This window comes from Geotrypetes seraphini, chromosome 2, assembly GCF_902459505.1.
Source record: "Geotrypetes seraphini chromosome 2, aGeoSer1.1, whole genome shotgun sequence".
Classification (NCBI taxonomy): Eukaryota; Metazoa; Chordata; class Amphibia; order Gymnophiona; family Dermophiidae; genus Geotrypetes; species Geotrypetes seraphini.
The window spans coordinates 288,474,286-288,492,682 of record NC_047085.1 but is presented as its reverse complement, the minus strand read 5'-3'; the positions used below and the strand labels follow the sequence as shown (position 1 = coordinate 288,492,682).

Below are 18,397 nucleotides of genomic sequence, written 5' to 3'. Positions count from 1 at the left end.
TTTTAGCGCAGGGAGCCTATGAGCGTCAAGAGCAGTGCTGGGCATTCAGCGCAGCTCCCTGCGCTAAAAACTGCTATTGTGGTTTAATAAAAAGGATGGAGGGTATATTTGTCTATTTTTGTTTGCTATAAAAACCAAATACAGAGAGAGACTGAGAGCTGTTGACGAAGAGCTACGTGTGTCTTTCTTCGATTCCAGCCAGAATATCAACTTTGTGTTCAGCCAAACAGGCCCAGGTTTCACACTGAATAAAGTATTTTATAATTTTTCACTATTCTGTTTACTTAATATTTCATAATAAAGTAATTATAAAATACTTTCTTTGTGTTTATTTGATTCCTATTCAAGAGAATTACTTTATATATAGTCAATATAGGCACAGAGTTAAATTTTTTAACATTTTCTAATGGTGGTGTGCCTCGTGATTTTTTTCATGAAACAAGTGTGCCTTTGCCCAAAAAAGGTTGAAAAACACTGGTCTAGAGCAGCATCAGATCAGGGACCAGCGAGTGTAGTACTCGTATATCACCAGTAGGGGTAGCACTTCTGGGCTTTTTGCTTTTGGAGTTCAGGTTGCCTTTAACTATAAAGAATTTGTAGAACATATTTTGTTTGTGCAAAACAATCAAGTGAGACTTAAATATTTGGTGATCAGATTGCTGTAATAAAGCCATGTTTAGGATCCTTCTGCTGATGTTGCTACTGTGATACACCTGTTTCATGTTACTTCAGTGTGATAAATGGTGAACACAATGCCTCTACTTGTACTTTTGGGTAGCATAAATCTGCCTTTTAAAGCTTTCATGTCAGTGGATTGCTCAGATCCTCTACTTAGGTTTTGTTCTTAGGTGAGGCATCAAGGATAGCGCGGTCCCTGCAGCCTCCACCCGCCCGCCCGCCCAATTGTTTAACCAGCTTCCTCTCTCCACCTCACCTTAGTTTGCAGGCTTTCTTTTTTGGCGACCTGCACGTTTTCAAAGAGCCGCGCATGCACGGCTGCTCAAAGTTAGTTCAATCTTCTGCTCTGCTGCAACTTCCTGTTTCCGATTGCGTCAGAGCAGAAGATTGAATACTGAGCAGCCGCGTGTGCGCGGCTCTTTGAAAGCGTGCAGGTTGCCGAAAAAGAAAGCCGGCAAACTAAGGTGAGGTGGAGAGAGGAATCTGGTTAAACGATCGATCAATCGGGCGGGGGCTGCGGGGACTGCGCGATCCTTGATGCCTCACTGCGGAGACAAGACCATTCACCGCTCCACGGGGCGGGGTCTTGTCCCCGTCCCCGCAGCGACTGCTATTTTTCATTCCCCGTTTTGGCGGCTAGCCGCAGGTAACCGCCACCGTATCATTCTCTAAGTTCAGCTGCTGAAACCCACATTCTTGGATGGAGAGCATGTGATTGTCCTGATGTGCACCAGTGCATTGTCGTGAAACAGCAGCACATCTGCTTTGAGTTTTCCTCGTCTTTTCTCCTTGACCAACTGCTGCAAAGCAATCATTTTGTTGGTGTAACTCTCCCTGGTTATGATTGTCTTGTGTGGCATGAACTCCTGAAGCAAAAGTCCTTCATCATCCCAGAAGGCAGCTGCCATGTATTTGCCTGCAGATTTTTCTGTAATGTAATGTAATGTAATTTATTTCTTATATACCGTCTTGAACTTTTTTGGGGTGGGGGATGATTTGTGCATTGACTCCATTTTGGACTCAGGATCTCTGTGATAGACCCAAGTCTCATTTCCAGTCACCAAATAATGAAAAAAATTAACTTGGTCTTCAAGGAGTATCTCAAAATTCTCCTGACAGCACTGGAGCCTCAAGGCTTTCTGACAAGGCGTCAGCATTCTTGGAACCCATTTTGCACTAACCTTGTACATGCCCAACTTTTCATGAATTATTTTCTAAACTGTACCTGACGAGATGCCCATTTTTTCAGCTATTAGAGAAATTTTACTTCGTGTGACAAAAATTAAATTCTCTTGAACATTTATGTGGAAGTGGCTTCCACAGGCTGTCCAGTAGAGGGCCATCTTCGACTCTCTACCCCACTTAAAATGCTTGTTCCAAAATTTTACTTTGTACGAATATGGGGCAGACTCACCATAAACTGCAGTTATGTATTCATGGATCTCCTTTGGCTTTTTCCCTTATTTTGTGAGAAATTTTTATCACTGAATGGTGCTCCAAATCTAGCAGTTTCTTACTTGATTTGAATGAGCACTCTCCTGACATCCTGTCTCTTGGAATGTTAGACTCGCACTGAACCACAACTGTACACGAGTAACCTTGAGACATGTCACAGCATGCACAGACTTGTTTCAACACACTTGCTACTTTCGTTCATATTCGGGTAGATAAATTATTGAACATCCCTCGTGCCTCCATTGTATGCAAATCTTGAATCCCTGGCTTAGGCACACTTATTAAATTAACCACTTTAGGTTTGACCTTTCCATGTTGGACATAGTGCTTTATGACATTTGGAAATGACTGTAGCTTTCAATGATAAGGAAAGGGAATGGGATTTGATATACAGCTTTTCTGTGGTTATAATCAAAGTTGTTTACATATCATACAGAGGTATATATTTTGAACTTGGGGCAATGGAGGAGTAAGGGCTAGATTCACTAACCCGTTTTTCCTGGGCGATCCGTGGCCGATCCTATGAGGCCCAATGAATTCACAAATTGGAAACATTCAAATGAGGGCGATTGGAGGAACGGCCTCATCTGGTCTACACAGATCGCTAGTGTGCGATCCCGCAGACCATCTGTAGATGGTCTGCGCATGCGTCAAGCCCCCTGTGAGCCACGAGTTAAAAAAAAAATTTTGTTTTAACATTTTTTAAACTTTGTAGCCCAGCGAGCCTGTGGTTTTAGCCCGCTTTAAACCCGCGGGTTAAAACCATGGGCTCGCAGTGCGGGGAAGGGCAGAAGAGATTCGGGGTGGCAGGCAGGAAAAATCTGGGGATGAGCAGGGCGGCGATTTCGGGGCAGAGCAGGCAGGAGAGATTGGGGTAAAGCATCGGGGCGGCAGGCAGGAGAGATCGGAGAAGAGCATCGCAAAGGGGTCACAAATCGATTGGTACACAATCGGTTTGCTTTGTGAATCTAGCCCTAAGTGACTTGCTCAGAGTCAAAGAGCTGCAGTGAAAATAGAACCCAGTTTCCCTGGTTCTCAGGCAACTGCACTAACCGTAGGGTTACTCCTTCACCAGCTGGTTGCTAGTATAATAAAGGAGGGATTGTCTTTACTTAAATGAAATTAAGATTTAAGTCATGGCTCAGAGCGTGGCAAAACTTCAAATGGTCCAGTGTCTTTGCGAAGAGAAGGAGGAGCAGGAGGTGTTTTCAGTACCTCCTGCTCCCAACTTTAAGGGAGCCTGGAGGGGGAGGGGGGCCTCCGTTGATAGGAGGGTGTGGGCATCCTCCCGCCCAATGTGCAGCGGTGGCCAAAAAAGCAAACAGGATACTAGAAATTATTTAAAATAGGGATGGTTAACAAGACCAAGAATGTTATAATGCCCCTGTATCGCTCCATGGTGTAACCTCTCCTAGATTATTGCATTCAATTCAGGTCTCCTTATCTCAAGAAAGATATAGTGGCGCTAGAAAAGGTTCAAAGAAGAGCGACCAAAATGATAAATGGCCTGGAACTCCTCTCTTATGAGGAAAGACTAAAACGGTTAGGGCTCTTCAGCTTGGAAAAGAGATGGCTGAGGGGAGATATGAATGAAGTCTACAAAATCCTGAGTGGAGTAGAACAGGTACAAGTGGATCGATTTTTCACTCTGTCAAAAATCACAAAGACTAGGGGGACACTCAAAGTTACAGGAAAATACTTTTAAAACCAATAGGAGGAATTTTTTTTCACTCAAATTATTACAAAAAAAAAAAAAAAAAATAGTTAAGCTCTGGAACGCATTGCCAGAGGTTGTGGTAAGAGCGGATAGCGTAGCTGGTTTTAACAAAGGTTTGGACAAGTTCCTGGAGGAAAAGTCCATAGTCTGTTATTGACAAAGACAGGAGGGAAGCCACTGCCTGCCCTGGATTGGTAGCATGGAATATTGCTATTCCTTGGGTTTTGGCCAGGTACTAGTGACCTAGATTGGCCACTGTGAGAATGGGCTACTGGGCTTGATGGACCATTGGTCTGACCCAATAAGGCTATTCTTATGCTCTTACCTGATCTTTGCCACACCACAGCTAGAACACCTTGCAGGCCTTAACATAAGCTGCAGACATTGAGAGCTTTTTTGCTCGAAGTAGAATTGAAATGATTAGCTCCAAATAACCCTTTCTGGTTAAGGTCACGTGTGCAAGAGCCAAGCTGTAAGAGCAAAGTGCTCTGGGTTTTCCATGGGAATTGGTCCCTAACGGAGAAGCCCTGTGTGCACTGGAAGTTTGATGCACTAGATTTGAATACCAAAGCCTTCTAGGCCAATCTGGAGCTACCAGGTGATTTGTGATTCTACTGATGACCCAACCCACCATGGGCCAAGGTGGAAACACATAGAGAATCTTCTTTTCCAGCCAATGTCCAGCCCTGAGCTTCCCATTTCATCTTTTCAGCTGTAGAAGCGATTCACCTTTGTGTTCTTGGCTGAAGCCATCAAGTCCATCACCGGTCTTCTCCAACATTGGACAATTAGGTTGAACGCTGTTTGGGACAGTGACCACTCCCCTGGGTCTAGAGTCTGTCAGCTGAGAGTTGGCCTGTACATTTTTCAATCCCGCTACATGAACTGCGGAGAACGCCTGAAGATGAGCTTCTGACCACCTGAACAATAGCTAGGCCTCCAGAAGTAATGGAGCACTTCTAGTGCCTCCTTGTCTGTTCACATAAGCTACCAAAGTAGCACTGTCTGAGAACACTCTGACTGCCTTTCCTTCAAGGTGCTTCTCCAACGCTAGATGGATGGCTTGAAGCTCTAGATGACTTATGGACCATTTTCTTTGGGGGAGGGTCCTGCACTGGATGACCTCCGCAATGGGCCCCTCAGCCAAACAGGCTGGTATTGGTCGTGTCACCCAAGAGAAGATTTGGAGGGGCATGCCCTTTGATAAGGAATCCCCCTGAAGCCAACAGCGCAAGCTGTTCCTTGTTTCTCCAGTCCAGGGAAGTGGCAGCTGGAGAGAATGGCGCTGTGGGAAGCACCTGGAGAGCAGGGAATCCTTTAGGGAATGCATATGTGCCCTCACCCAGGGAATTACTTCCAGGGAGGCCATTATTGAGCCCAACACCTGGAAGTAAGGCCAGGCCATGGGATTCGGCATCACAAAGAGCTATGAAATTTGCTTCCCGAGTTTCTGTTTGTGGGACTCAGGAAGACAGACACAGCCTTTTGCAGTGCCAAAACAGACTCCCAAATACTCCAAGCATTGGGTCAGCTCTAGATGATTATTTTTGCAGTTGACTATCCAGCCCAGATCTTGTAAGAGATTCACTACTTGTGGTACTGCACACTTTCCCTTCAGATTTGATGCTCTGATCAGTCAATCATCCGGGTATGGGTGGACTTGTATCCTCATCCACCTTGGTGAAGGTGCATGGGGCCGTTACAAACCTGAAAGGTAGAGGCACAAATGGGAAATGACTTTGAAGGACATGGAATCTCAATTTTCTGTGGTCCGGGAAAATGGGACTATGCCTCCGTCAGATCCAGGGAAGCTAAGAAATTCCCCAGAGTCACTGCTGCAATGACTGACTGAACTGTCTCCATATAGAAATGCAGTATTCTCAGCACCGCATTCATGGACTTTAGGTCAAGGATCAGTCTTCAGTCTTTTGTGCCTTTCTTGGGCACTATGAAGTGTATGGCTTATCTAGTTCTACAGCTTTAATGTCAATGAGCCTTTGCTCTGTCACTCAGACCCTGGTCTCTTTTTTTGGTTGTCCAGCTGGCGAGCCGATGAACAGATCTGAAGGTTGATAGAACATAAGAATTACCATATTGGGGTAAAATATTGTAGGCAGGAAGGAGGTGTAGTCTAACCAAGATGGCGGTTTAAGACTCCATGGAGACGCTGACGAGGCTAGTCCAGATTTCGTTTTCCTACCTTTATGGTAAAATGAAAGTCAAAGACCCGGGTCTTCCCAGAGGAGTCACTTCCAGTCCAGATTGGCCCGATGGATGTCTTCGTAGAGCGTGGCCCTCTAGCACAATTAGCGGAGAATTCCTCGGCTGGGGGGAGCGTGCAGGCTGAGGCACACAAACTCTCCTTCGAGGCGGCCACACTGCCTCTGGATGAACGGAGCCTGCCGGCACGCCCTGGAACATCGGAGTGGCTGGCTGATAACCCGACGCAGGACGCCCTCTCGCTGACCCAGTAGGGAGCGAGTGCTGGCTCTGGATGGAAGCAGGAGGAACGCTGTGAGTCAACCATGCAGTCAGCAGGGGAACTTCAGCAAACTCCGGCTATCTCAACTATTGCCGCTGGATTAGCAGGTACTGTGATTTCTTCCAAGGGCCTTAGAACCGAGATTGTTCCATTACAGAGGCCAAAGGTCTTCAATATGGAAACAATTTGGGATGCAATATCTAATTTACAACTAGTTCTGGATAATCAAATGGAGCAACTTTCTACAAAATGTACAATGGCACTTTCAGAAAGCTGTGAATTAAAGACAAGGACACTGACTTTGGAAAACAAATTAGATGGAGTAGAAATTAGAATTAAATCTTTGGAGACCCAAGCTTTGACTTGGGTTAAAGACAGTGCAAGTTTAAACTTTAAACAATAAACATTGGAAAATTTCACTAGAAGATCAAATTTGTGGATTATTAACATTCCTAAACAAACTGCAATAACAGCAATATCTATGTTTAAAAGATATATGAATAAAATTTTGAAAGTGCCGGAAGCCTCTTATTCGCCTCTCTCTAAAATTAATTATTTACCTAGGAGAATAAAGCCTCAAAGTCCTAATCAGCAGAATTTATCTGCTGATAGTTTGGACTTATCTAATTTCCTGGAGAGATTGGATACTGTCAGCAACATTATTGGTACAATTTGCTTTAGATGCTGATAGAGAATGGATGCTTAAATTGTTTTTCAAATATAAAGATGTTCCCTTTCTATCTAATATAATAAGAATGTATCCAGATGTGTATTGTTCAACCCAGACGAGAAGGAAGCAGTTCCTCATCTTGAGACCTCAGGTCCTCCAGTTGGGGGCAACATTTGTCCTGAGATACCTTTGTAAATGTGTTTTGAATTTCAAGGAAATAGATATGTTTTTTATGAACCACAGCACCTATCAAAATTTATTTCCGCCAAAGGGCAGTCTATTACTTTAACATGAGTTTGCTGTTGAAGTCATCTAGCTCAATTAAGAAATATTCGAGAGCCATCTACTCTCATCTTTAGGTTTCCTTATGTTTTTTTGGTTTTATATTTCAGCAAACCTAACTCCGTCTCCATATATTGTGGACTACCTACTTCTTGTGGTGAAAGTTTTCCCTTTCTTTTTCTCTTCTTCTGTGAAATTATGTTATATTTCATTGATTAATGTTTGTCAACAAGTTTTTCCTTTTTGACTGTAAGATTGTCAAAATTGTTAAAATTTATAAATAAAGAATTGAAAAAGGAATTGCCATACTGGGACAGACCGAAGGCCCATCAAGCCCAGCATTCCGTTTCCAAAAGTGACCAACCCAGGTCCCAAGTACCTAGTTAGATCCCAAGTAGTAAAACAGATTTTATGCTGCTTATCCTTGTGGTCCTCTTGAATAAGATCTAGGACCCAGCGGTCCGAGGAAATTTTCTCCCACTCCTTCCAGAATGCAGACAGCCTCCTGCCAATGTGCAGGATGCAGCTGCTGATTTGGCATTATGGGACTTCTTGGAGGTTGTGCCGACACGAGAATCTGAGGGTTGATGGTGCCAGAAGTTGTTAAATTTCTATCTGAATCTCTGAAAGGATCACTGAGCGGAGGAACACATGAAGTACTGATGGGAATGTCGTGAGGAATGAAAATTGCCTCTGCCACCCCTAACGGAGTGGTAAGCTCTGCTGTCTGGCAGAGATTTAGAGTGGCGATCCACCATGCTGGTCATAAGGTTGTCTAAGCCTTACCAAACAGCATCTGCCCTCTGAAGGGCAGTCTGCTCAGCATGGCTTTGAAGGCTGAATCACCTGCCCATTGCCTGAACCAGAGCATCCTGTGGGCCAAAACGGCATACCCCAAAACCTTGCTCATGACTCTGTCATATAGAGCAGTGTTTCTCAACTCGGTCCTGGAGTACCCCCTTGCCAGTTAGGCTTTCAGGATATCCACAATGAATATGCATGAAATACATTTGCATATAATGGAGGCAGTGCATGCAAATCAAGTTTATGCATATTCATTGTGGTTATCCTGAAAACCTGACTGGCAAGGGGGTACTCCAGGACTGAGTTGAGAAACACTGATATAGAGCATCTAACACATAATCCACCCCCCTCTAGCACTAGTTGGGGGCAGCTTCCTCAGTAGGGCTCCACTTTAACCTGGTACAAGAGACACATGCCACAAACAAGGCTGCCGCTGCAGCTTTGATCCCCAAAGCCAACGCTTAAATTGCCTCTTAAGCACCTTATGTATCACAACCTCCTTGCTAGGGTTTAGTTTAGTCACTTGAGCCACCACGGAATCCACCTTCAGTTGACTAAACAGCTGCTGAAACTCTGGAGCCAAAGGGTAAAGTTTGGACATAGTTGTTGCCACTTTAATGAAGTCTTCCTGAGCCTCCTTTGCTCAGTGACTAGCAAGGTGATGTGCTGATATGCAAGAAAAAAGGTAATCTGAGCATTTGAGCCGCTCATAACTATGCACTGTGAAGTGGATGACTGCTGGAGTTTCAACTTTAACTCCCTGAGTACATCCGTAATAACATGTGGGACGGCAGCCAATTTGAAAAGCCATTGCATCATCCTCCTAATCGAGGGCAGCTATCACCTCTTGATTCCTGGTCCATGATAAGTAACTGGAATCCTCCAGGAAAGTAGCTGAACCCTGGGACAATAAATAATAATAATAATACTTAATCCTATATAATAAAACCATAGCGGCGCATGCGCACTCCTACTTGCGTGTTCCGTTTTCCCTGTTCCATGTTCTGTAGGTCCGTGGCCGCAGGAGTGCACATGCGCGAGTCTCCAGCCCCTACCTACACTCGCAGGACTGGCCGCCAGCACTGGATTCCCTGCTCTCCACAGGATCGGTAAGTCAGTTCTCCCGACGTCTTGCAGCCCCCCCCTTTCCACGGTCCCGACTCCAAACCTGCCCACTCCAGCAGCCTGCAGCACTCTACACACATTGCTTCGGGGCCTTCTACTGCCCTGATTTAATCTGGCACGTCCCTGATGACATCATCAGAGACGCGGCAGTGCAAATCAGAGCAGTAGAAGGCCCCAAAGCAGCATGTGTACAGTGCTGCAGACGCTGCTGGAGTCGGCAGGTTTGTCGGGACCGTGGGAAGTGAAGGGGGGGTGGCGGAGGCAAGGGACTAAAGAAGCTGGCTAGACCGTGAAAAGGGAAAGGGGATAGGGGAAACGCTGCTGCTGAACAGGGAAGTGGTGTGGGGGGAGGGAAATGGAGGGGGAGGCTGCTGTGGCTGCTGCACAGGGAAGTGGGGGGGGGAGAGAAATGCTGCTGCATAGGAGGCAGGGAGAAAGACAGACAGCGGGAGGAAGGGAGACAGAAAGAAAAGAAGAAAGACACAGGGGCAGGGAGAGACACAGAAAGACCGACAGACAAAGGTGGCCAGGGAGAGAGACAGACAGAAAGAAAGACAGCGGGAGGGAGAGAGAGACAGAAATAAAGAAAGACAGACAGACATATATTCTAGCACCCGTTAATGTAACGGGCTAAAATACTAGTTTCTTATATACCACTATACCGTGAAGTTCAAAATGGTTTACAATAAAGATACATTTTGTCAGTACATGAGATACAAGGTGAGAGAGACATGCGGTCAGAGCTTGAGATACAAGAAACATACAGTCGATGCTTAGGATACCAGGTGAGGAACATGCAGTCCGTTCTTGAGTTACAAGGTGAACAACATACAGTTTGTGCTTGAGATGTGAGGTGAAAAACTTTTGATCTGGAATTCAATTACAGTTGAAAGAGAATATAAGTTAGTCTAAAATCTTGAATTGGGACGGTGGCGAGATTAAGAAGAGGGCCGTTAGAGAGGATGAGGTGGATTGGGAATTTAGAATTTGTCAAACAATCAAGTCTTCAGGGATTTTCTAAAGTCAGCATATGTAGTGGCCTCAAGTATGGGTTTTCCAAGCCATGTGTTCAGTTTAGCTGCCTGGAATGATAACATTCTATCTAGAAACTTTTTGTATTGGCAAGATAATTAAATAGGTTTGTTCTGCGAGTGCTCTTGTTAGAACCGTTAAGAGAGCTGGGAGACAAGGTAAGCTGGAAGCCTCCTAAAGAGAGCCCTGTAGCAAATACAGGCAAACTTGAAAAGGACTCTGGATTCTACAGGTAGCCAGTGGAGTTTCTGATAGTAAGGGGTAATGTGATCCCATTTTTTTAAACCATAGATTAGACGGACCGCGGTGTTCTGAATTAATCTCAGCTTGTTAAGGTTCTTTTTATAAGCTCCTAGGTATATGATATTACAGTAATCTAGAATGCTTAAGATGGATGATTGTACTAGTAAACGGAAGGACTTTTCGTCAAATTTTTTAATGGTGCAGAGTTTCCATAGAACAATATATTTTTTTGAACAATAGGTTTGTGTGATTTTCCAGGGTTAGGTGCTTGTCAAGGGTTATCCCTAGTATTTTTATGGTTTGGTCAATTTTGGATTCTCTACTGTTCAAGTGAATTGTATTTTCTTTTATCTTTTTGTTGGGGGATGCCAGGAAGAATTGGTTTTTTTCTGTGTTGAGTTTCAGTTTGAAGGCCATCATACAGAGCTCTATTTGATTTAGGATGTTGGTTAAGGAATTAATAAAATGTGACGATAGGGAGGTTAGACGAATCACTACAATAATGTCGTCTGCGTAAATGTAAAAGATGAGCCCTAGGCTTTGTAGCAGATTTCCTAATGAAATGAGGTAGATATTGAACAGGGTCGGAGATAGGGGGGAACCCTGAGGTAACCTGCAGTTGTTATTCCAGCTATGGGAAAGTTTGTCATCTTTGAATACCTGGTATGATCTTTTCCCGAGGAATCCCTGGAACCAATTGTGAGCATTTCCTGTGATGCCTATGGCTTCTAGGCAGTTAATTAGAATGGCATGATCTACTAGGTCAAAGGCGCTACTTAGATCCAGTTGTAGGATCATGGCACTGGTACCTTGGGTGAGAAGGGAGTGTAGGTGGTTTAGTAGCAAGGCCATGATTGTTTCGGTATTGTGACTGGGTCTGAAGCCTGATTGGTTGTCATGCAGTATGTTGAATCTGTCTAAATATGTATTTAGTTCAGCATTTACCATCCTTTCATTATTTTAACAGCAAGAGGGATGTTTGCGATAGGTCTGAAATTGGTTATGTTGTTGGATGGTTCTTTGTTGTTCTTTTTAATGGGTGTTATTACAATTTGACCTAAGTTTTCTGGGAACTTTCCTGTGGTTGACCCAGACAAGTAGTTTGGCTAAAGTTGACTGGGGCTGCTTTCATTACATCTGGGGGGCAAGGGTCCAGTCTGCAGTATGATTTGACACATTTGTTGTAGAACTTGTTAAATGTTTGCCAATCGGTCTCACAAAAGTTGGACCAGCTCATGTCTGCTTTGGAGGTGACTAGGTCATGTGGAATGGAGTAGTCCCAGTGGGAGTCTGGGGAATCGGTTAGAGAGTGTCGTAATTTATTTACTTTAGTGTTGAAGTCCGCCAGGTTGTCTGCTGTCACTGTGGATTCTTCTGTCGGGTTTGTATGAGATTGACTATCATACAAGTCATGTACCAGTCTAAAAAGTTTACTGCTGTTTATAGAGGCGTTACCTATTATGTTGGCAAAGAAGGTTTTTTTCTTTTCTTTGGCTGAGTTTTTATAGCTTTTCAGCTTTTGGCGCCAGGCATTTCTAGTTTTGACCATTTTCTTTCTAACTTTCTTAATTCTCTCTAGGAGCTCTAGATTAAACCAGCCTGTTAGGTTTCTAGGTCTCTTCCTTCTTTTTTTCAGTGGGGCTATTTCATTTAGAATACGGGTGCTGGTTCTGATCCAGGAGCACATAAATTGCTTATTTTCTTCATCTTGGTTATGATTAATATCATAGTGCGACCAGAATTCTGTGGGGTTAATCTTGCCTCTACTAGTGTGAAGTAGTATGGATCTATTCTTATCTTTTGTTGTGGTTGAAGCTGTCTTCAATTGCCAATCTAATTCAAAGTTGCATATTTTATGGTTTGACCATAGTGAGTCAGACCAAGTTTCTGATATCCATCTTATGTTGGGATTTGTTGAGTGTTTTGAGGACAGAGTTAACAGATCTAATTGGTGGCCTTTCTTGTGGGTTATTACTGGGGGTGAGTTGGGAAAGCCTAGTGAGGCTAGAACGGACCAGAATTCTGAGATCTCTGGTTGGTCAGATTGTTCTAAATGTAAATTTATGTCTCCACTTAGGAGGTTGTGAGGGTGTGTTAGGGAGCTGGTTAACAGGAATTCATAAAATTCCTCTTTTGCTGAGGACCATTTTTTAGGGGGGATGTAGGCTAGAGTGATCGTTAGGGAATCGGCTAGTGGTTCAGAGATTAGCTTTAGGGATAGGATTTCTAGATTAGTGGAGGATTTAGAGCTTAGCATGGTGCAGTTTAAGTTGCCTTTGAAGATTATGGCCAATCCTCCGCCCCTGCCCAAGGCTCTCACCCCTCCCCCACTTGATGTGGTACGCAGCCGATCCTCACCCAACCATCCAGCACAAAACTGACATGATATAGGGGCAGAACAGCCTGAGGCGACCATCCCACTTGATTTTGATCCAATTGAGGGGTTTTGAGGCGTTTTGAGGCAGATGCAGGCTTTAGAAAATAAGATTGTTTAAAAGATTGTTTCCATGGTCAGAAACTGTTTCTGGTGATATCATCAAAAGTAACCAGTACAAAGGTCCCAGGAGATCTTTGTGTACCCTGTTGCTTGAGTTTTGGAGCTTTTCTACAAGTATTACATAAGCTTACAGTCTTTTTAAAGATTGTTTTACAGTTTGTATTCCCAGCACTGGAGTGACACCTGGAATGACCCCTGAGACAGGCCTCCACCTGGAAGCCGAAACACAGACTGCATTGGGAAGGGACAAGGGAAGAGCCAGGGAGGAGCGTATCCAGAGGACGAACGAGTGGCTACATGAATGGTGCAGGGACATGAACTTCGGCTTCCTGTACCATGGAGAGGCACTAAAGGGACTGCAGGGACCAGATGGACTCCACCTGACAAGGAGAGGCAAGAACGTCTTCGGACATCGACTAGCCCACCTCCTCCGAAGGGCTTTAAACTAGGTAAGTTGGGGGAGGGTACCCACTCATGTACTAGCGCAGTAAGTAATTTTCCAGGAGAGGTGAATCGACACTCCATTTCTGAGACCGAGGTAAGTTCACACAGTAAAAACAATCATACAAAAGCCACTCAAACTCAGGCGGGAAATTCTACACAGGGTCTTAGCAAACATAAAGTATGGAGGGCTATGTATGTTAATGCACACAGCTTAGGCAATAAAATTCTAGAATTAGAGACAGAGATAACGAACACCGACCTCGATGTAATAGCGATATCTGAGACTTGGTTCACAGACTCACATGGGTGGGACATGGCTATACCAGGATACAACTTACTTCGTCGGGACAGAGAAGGAAGGATAGGGGGTGGGGTAGCACTATACACTAGTATAACATCAAAGTCACCAGTATAACATCAAAGTCACCAGAATCACAGATGTCAACTACACCAGGGAATCACTCTGGGTGAACCTGGCCAGAGGAAACGAAAAATACTTGTATCTGGGTGTAGTATACAGGCCCCCAAAACAGCAGGAAGACAGGGATATGGAACTAATCAAAGACATTGAGAACATCACTTTACGCGGGGACACGGTTCTGCTAGGGGACTTCAATATGCCCGATGCTGATAGGAAGACACTTTCCGCTACTACCAGCGGCAGCAGAAGGCTTTTAACCTCCATAAAAGGGGCGCGACTCAAACAAATGGTGCTGGAGCCCACCAGAGATCAGGCAACACTGGACCTGATACTCACCAACGGAGAAAGCGTTTCAGAAGTTTCGGTAGGCGATACACTAGCCTCCAGCGACCACAACATGGTATGGTTCAACATCAAGATAGGCTTCACTAGATCAAACACAGCAACAAAGGTCCTCGACTTTCGGGGCACTGACTTTAAACGCATGAGAGACTTCGTCCATCAGGCGCTACAAAACCAAGATGAAACCAATAATGTAGAGGCTATGTGGTCAATCCTGAAATGCACCTTGCATGAGGCAACAAACCGCTATATAAAAACAGTAAGCAAACGACGGAGGAAGAACAAGCCCCAGTGGTTCTCTGCAGAGATCTCGGATCTTGTCAAGGAAAAAAAAAAGCTTTTATTTCCTACAAGCATACAGGAAACAGGGTGACAAAAGAAGACTATCTGACCAGGTCTAAAGCAGTCAAAGCGGCAGTCAGAGAGGCCAAGATTCAAACAGAAGAACAACTAGCGAAAAACATTAAAAAAGGGGGATAAATCCTTCTTCAGATACATTAGCGACAGGAAACGAAACACAGATGGGATAGTATGTCTCAGGAAAACAGACGGGACCTATGCAGAAACGGATTCTGATAAAGCCAAACTACTAAATGAATACTTTTGCTCAGTCTTTACTTGTGAGGCGCCGGGGACCGGTCCACAACTGCAGGCAAGGCAAACCTCGGAAGACCCGTTTCAAAACTTCAAGTTTACACCCAGCAGCGTCCATGGCGAACTATCAAAACTCAAGGTGAACAAAGCCATGGGACCGGACAATCTACACCCCAGGATTCTTAGGGAGTTGTGTGATGTCCTGGCGGAACTGCTATCCGTGCTGTTCAATCTTTCCCTAAGTACCGGAAAAGTCCCCATGGACTGGAAAACAGCTAACGTCATTCCATTGCACAAAAAAGGTTGCAGAACGGAGGCTGCGAATTACAGACCGGTCAGTCTCACCTCAATAGTGAGCAAACTCATGGAAAGACTTATTAAACAAGAATTAGATACGATCCTGACCGAGGAGAATCTACAGGATCCCCAGCAGCATGGATTCACAAAGGGAAGGTCCTGTCAATCCAATCTGATCAGCTTCTTTGACTGGGTTACAAGGAAACTGGATATGGGGAAGTCTCTAGACGTCATGTACTTGGACTTCAGCAAAGCTTTTGATAGCGTCCCGCACCGCAGATTGTTGAGCAAGATGACTTCGATGGGATTGGGAGTGATATTGACGACATGGGTCAATGATTGGTTAAGCGGTAGAATCCAGAGGGTGGTGGTTAACGGTACCCCCTCCAATACATCGGAGATGACCAGTGGAGTGCCACAGGGATCGGTCTTGGGACCGATCCTTTTCAACATATACATAAGAGACCTGACTCAAGGGCTTCAAGGTAAAATAACACTATTCGCCGACGACGCCAAACTATGCAACATAGTAGATAACAGCACCTTACCTGACAATATGGAGCAGGACCTGCTCTTATTGGAACATTGGTCCTCGACTTGGCAGCTGGGCTTTAATGCCAAAAAATGTAAGGTCATGCACCTTGGCAGCAAAAACCCATGCAGAACTTACACTCTGAATGGTGAGACCTTAGCTAGGACTAGGGCAGAACGTGATTTGGGAGTAATCATTAGTGAAGACATGAAAACTGCCAAGCAGGTGGAGAAAGCTGCATCCAAGGCTAGACAAATGGTGGGATGCATCCGTAGAGGTTTCGTCAGGCGGAGGCCCGAAGTCATAATGCCCCTGTACAGATCCATGGTGAGACCTCATCTTGAATATTGTGTTCAATTCTGGAGACCACATTATCAAAAAGATGTGTGGAGAATCGAGTCGGTTCAGCGAATTACCACCAGGATGGTCTCGGGACTCAAGAACCTCCCATATGAGGAAAGACTGAATAAACTGCAACTATACTCGCTTGAGGAATGTAGAGAGAGGGGGGACATGATTGAGACTTTTAAATATATCACGGGCCGCATCGAGGTGGAAGACGATATCTTCTTTCTTAAAGGACCTTCAACCACAAGAGGTCATCCGCTGAAAATCAAAGGTGGGCAATTTCATTGCGACACCAGGAAGTATTTCTTCACCGAAAGGGTAGTCGATCATTGGAATGAACTTCCATTGCAGGTGATTAACGCCAGCAGCGTGCTCGATTTCAAAAAGAAATGGGATATGTATGTGGGATCTCTAGCTGGGTGAAGTCTGGGGGTGGGTCATTAGCGTGGGCAGACTTGATGGGCTACAGCCCTTTTCTGCCATCATATTCTATGTTTCTATCAACTGGATACTTTAACTACAAGGACATCACGTTTATAGGACTTTTTATTCATGTGTTTTTGTATTTATTTTGAGCTTATAGAAATAAAAGGTTGACGTGTTCTACTCCCACTCCCCACTTGGTCTTTCTTTGTTGGATTTTACATGGGGGATCTGTTCCCCTTACTTTGTTCTATATAATGACATCCACTCCACCAGCCTGCCTTCTAACTTTATATTATGTGTTATCCTCAAGGAGGTGGTCATTTCCAAATATATTCTCTTTGTTTACTGAGAAATTGAGCCCTATAAGCTTGTGGCTTTTCCTCCTATCCATTTCCTTCTTTCTGTCCTGAGCTTGGATAGATAAAAAGGCAGATTCTATCAGAAAAAAAAGTCAGAATGATGATGAGGGATGCCCCAATGGTCTGCCACAGGCTCACAGCCTTGCATTGAAGAACGTTGCCCTATATATTACTAATGTCTAAGTTCTGATTCATGTAACATAGTTAAGGCAAAGCCAAAACAATTGTATTGATCATTCCAACCATCCAATTACTACAAATGCAGGCTAGGAAGTCATTAATCTACCTAGATCTGGATTTTAATTATTATCTTTTCCAAACCAGAGTTACATATTCAGATATTCGTATAGCTGGTAAGTTACAATCAGATTTGAACCTGAGGCAATGAGAGAAGCAGGATATGAACCACTAAGCTACTCCTTTCGGTGCGAAATGTATTGATAGGTTACCTTTCCAATTCTGAAAGGAAAACAGTTGCTCATCTGCATTGTATTTCTAAGAAAAGACATACCTTAAGGCACACTGGATTCCCGTCTCATCCCCATACCCTGCATACATCAGTTCCATTTCATCAGGTTTCAGATCATTAAAAACTGTATTATTCTGTAGTGACAGGGCTGTGCTTGCACTGGTGAGAAATGTAACTACAAGAAAACAAAGACAAATAAATTGTGTTTAACAGTATAATACACATGAAAAATCCTTGTCATACAGCTACAGTAATATTAGGAATAACATTTATTTTGGCCAAATACAAAGCTATTTCAATATTCATCATTTCAGGAAAGAAAACAAATTTGCCTGCCTCATAACTGATGCTCTCTGAAAACTGCACTTTAAAAGTTGTACAGATGAATGACATCATCCAATAACTCTTTTCGGGAAAGACTATAGATCCCTTTGTGCAGTTGTAGCTGTTATTTATAAATCAGGTAAATGACAAGCATTTCAAATGATCAAACAGAGGAAACTCCCTATAATTTAATTAAACAAGGAAAGAATAATCATCAACAAAGTGGAGCAAAGACACACTCACCCCCTCTTTATATTTTTTAGTGGATAAATCTAAAAGAGGTTGACATTAAGGAACAACGCTGGATTTTTAGTTTAAACACCGCGACTCCTTGTGGTCTCAATCATGAGATTGAGTGGATGACGCTACTATAAAGTTTTCAATGTTTCACTGACGACACCACGTAAACACGTTCAACATGAAAAGCTATAAAGACTAAACAAACAACGCCGCGGCATCTTTAGTGCTACAAAAAGCAAGTTGGGATGCAGTGGATCATTACTGAAGGGGTAATCTTCTTTTAGATTTATCCACTTTGTTGCAGTTTAGGGTCTAGAATAATTAATGTACTATCTGAAGTTTGTTGATTTAATAAGAAAGAGTTGTATCAAGCAATGATTTTCATTCTTTATCTTTATTTTTCAGGGGACCTCTTCTTGATAAAGCCTATTGGCATATATGTCGGAGTAGATAGGTCCCCACCCGACGTTATTACAGAAAGTAACAAAAGCTAAGTACTACTTGTAATAAATTTTTAAGCATTTAGTAGCACTTTTAACAGCACTGAAACAGCACTTTAACAAAAACGTTTTCAAAAATGTTTCCACAAAAATAAGTCTGAGGATGAACTTGCCAT

The 18,397-nt window shown here is 43.7% G+C and overlaps 1 protein-coding gene across 6 annotated transcripts in view; it reads right to left on the bottom strand.

Annotated features, from left to right (window-relative positions):
- The window catches only part of BRD9 (bromodomain containing 9), a 209,007-nt gene that overhangs the window by 57,070 nt on the left and 133,540 nt on the right, over positions 1 to 18,397 (bottom strand). For all 6 annotated transcript variants that reach the window (XM_033929788.1, XM_033929790.1, XM_033929791.1 and 3 more), the window contains exon 11: positions 17,260 to 17,392. In XM_033929788.1, coding sequence (XP_033785679.1) covers positions 17,260 to 17,392 — 133 coding nt within the window. The remainder of the gene's footprint in view (positions 1 to 17,259; positions 17,393 to 18,397) is intronic.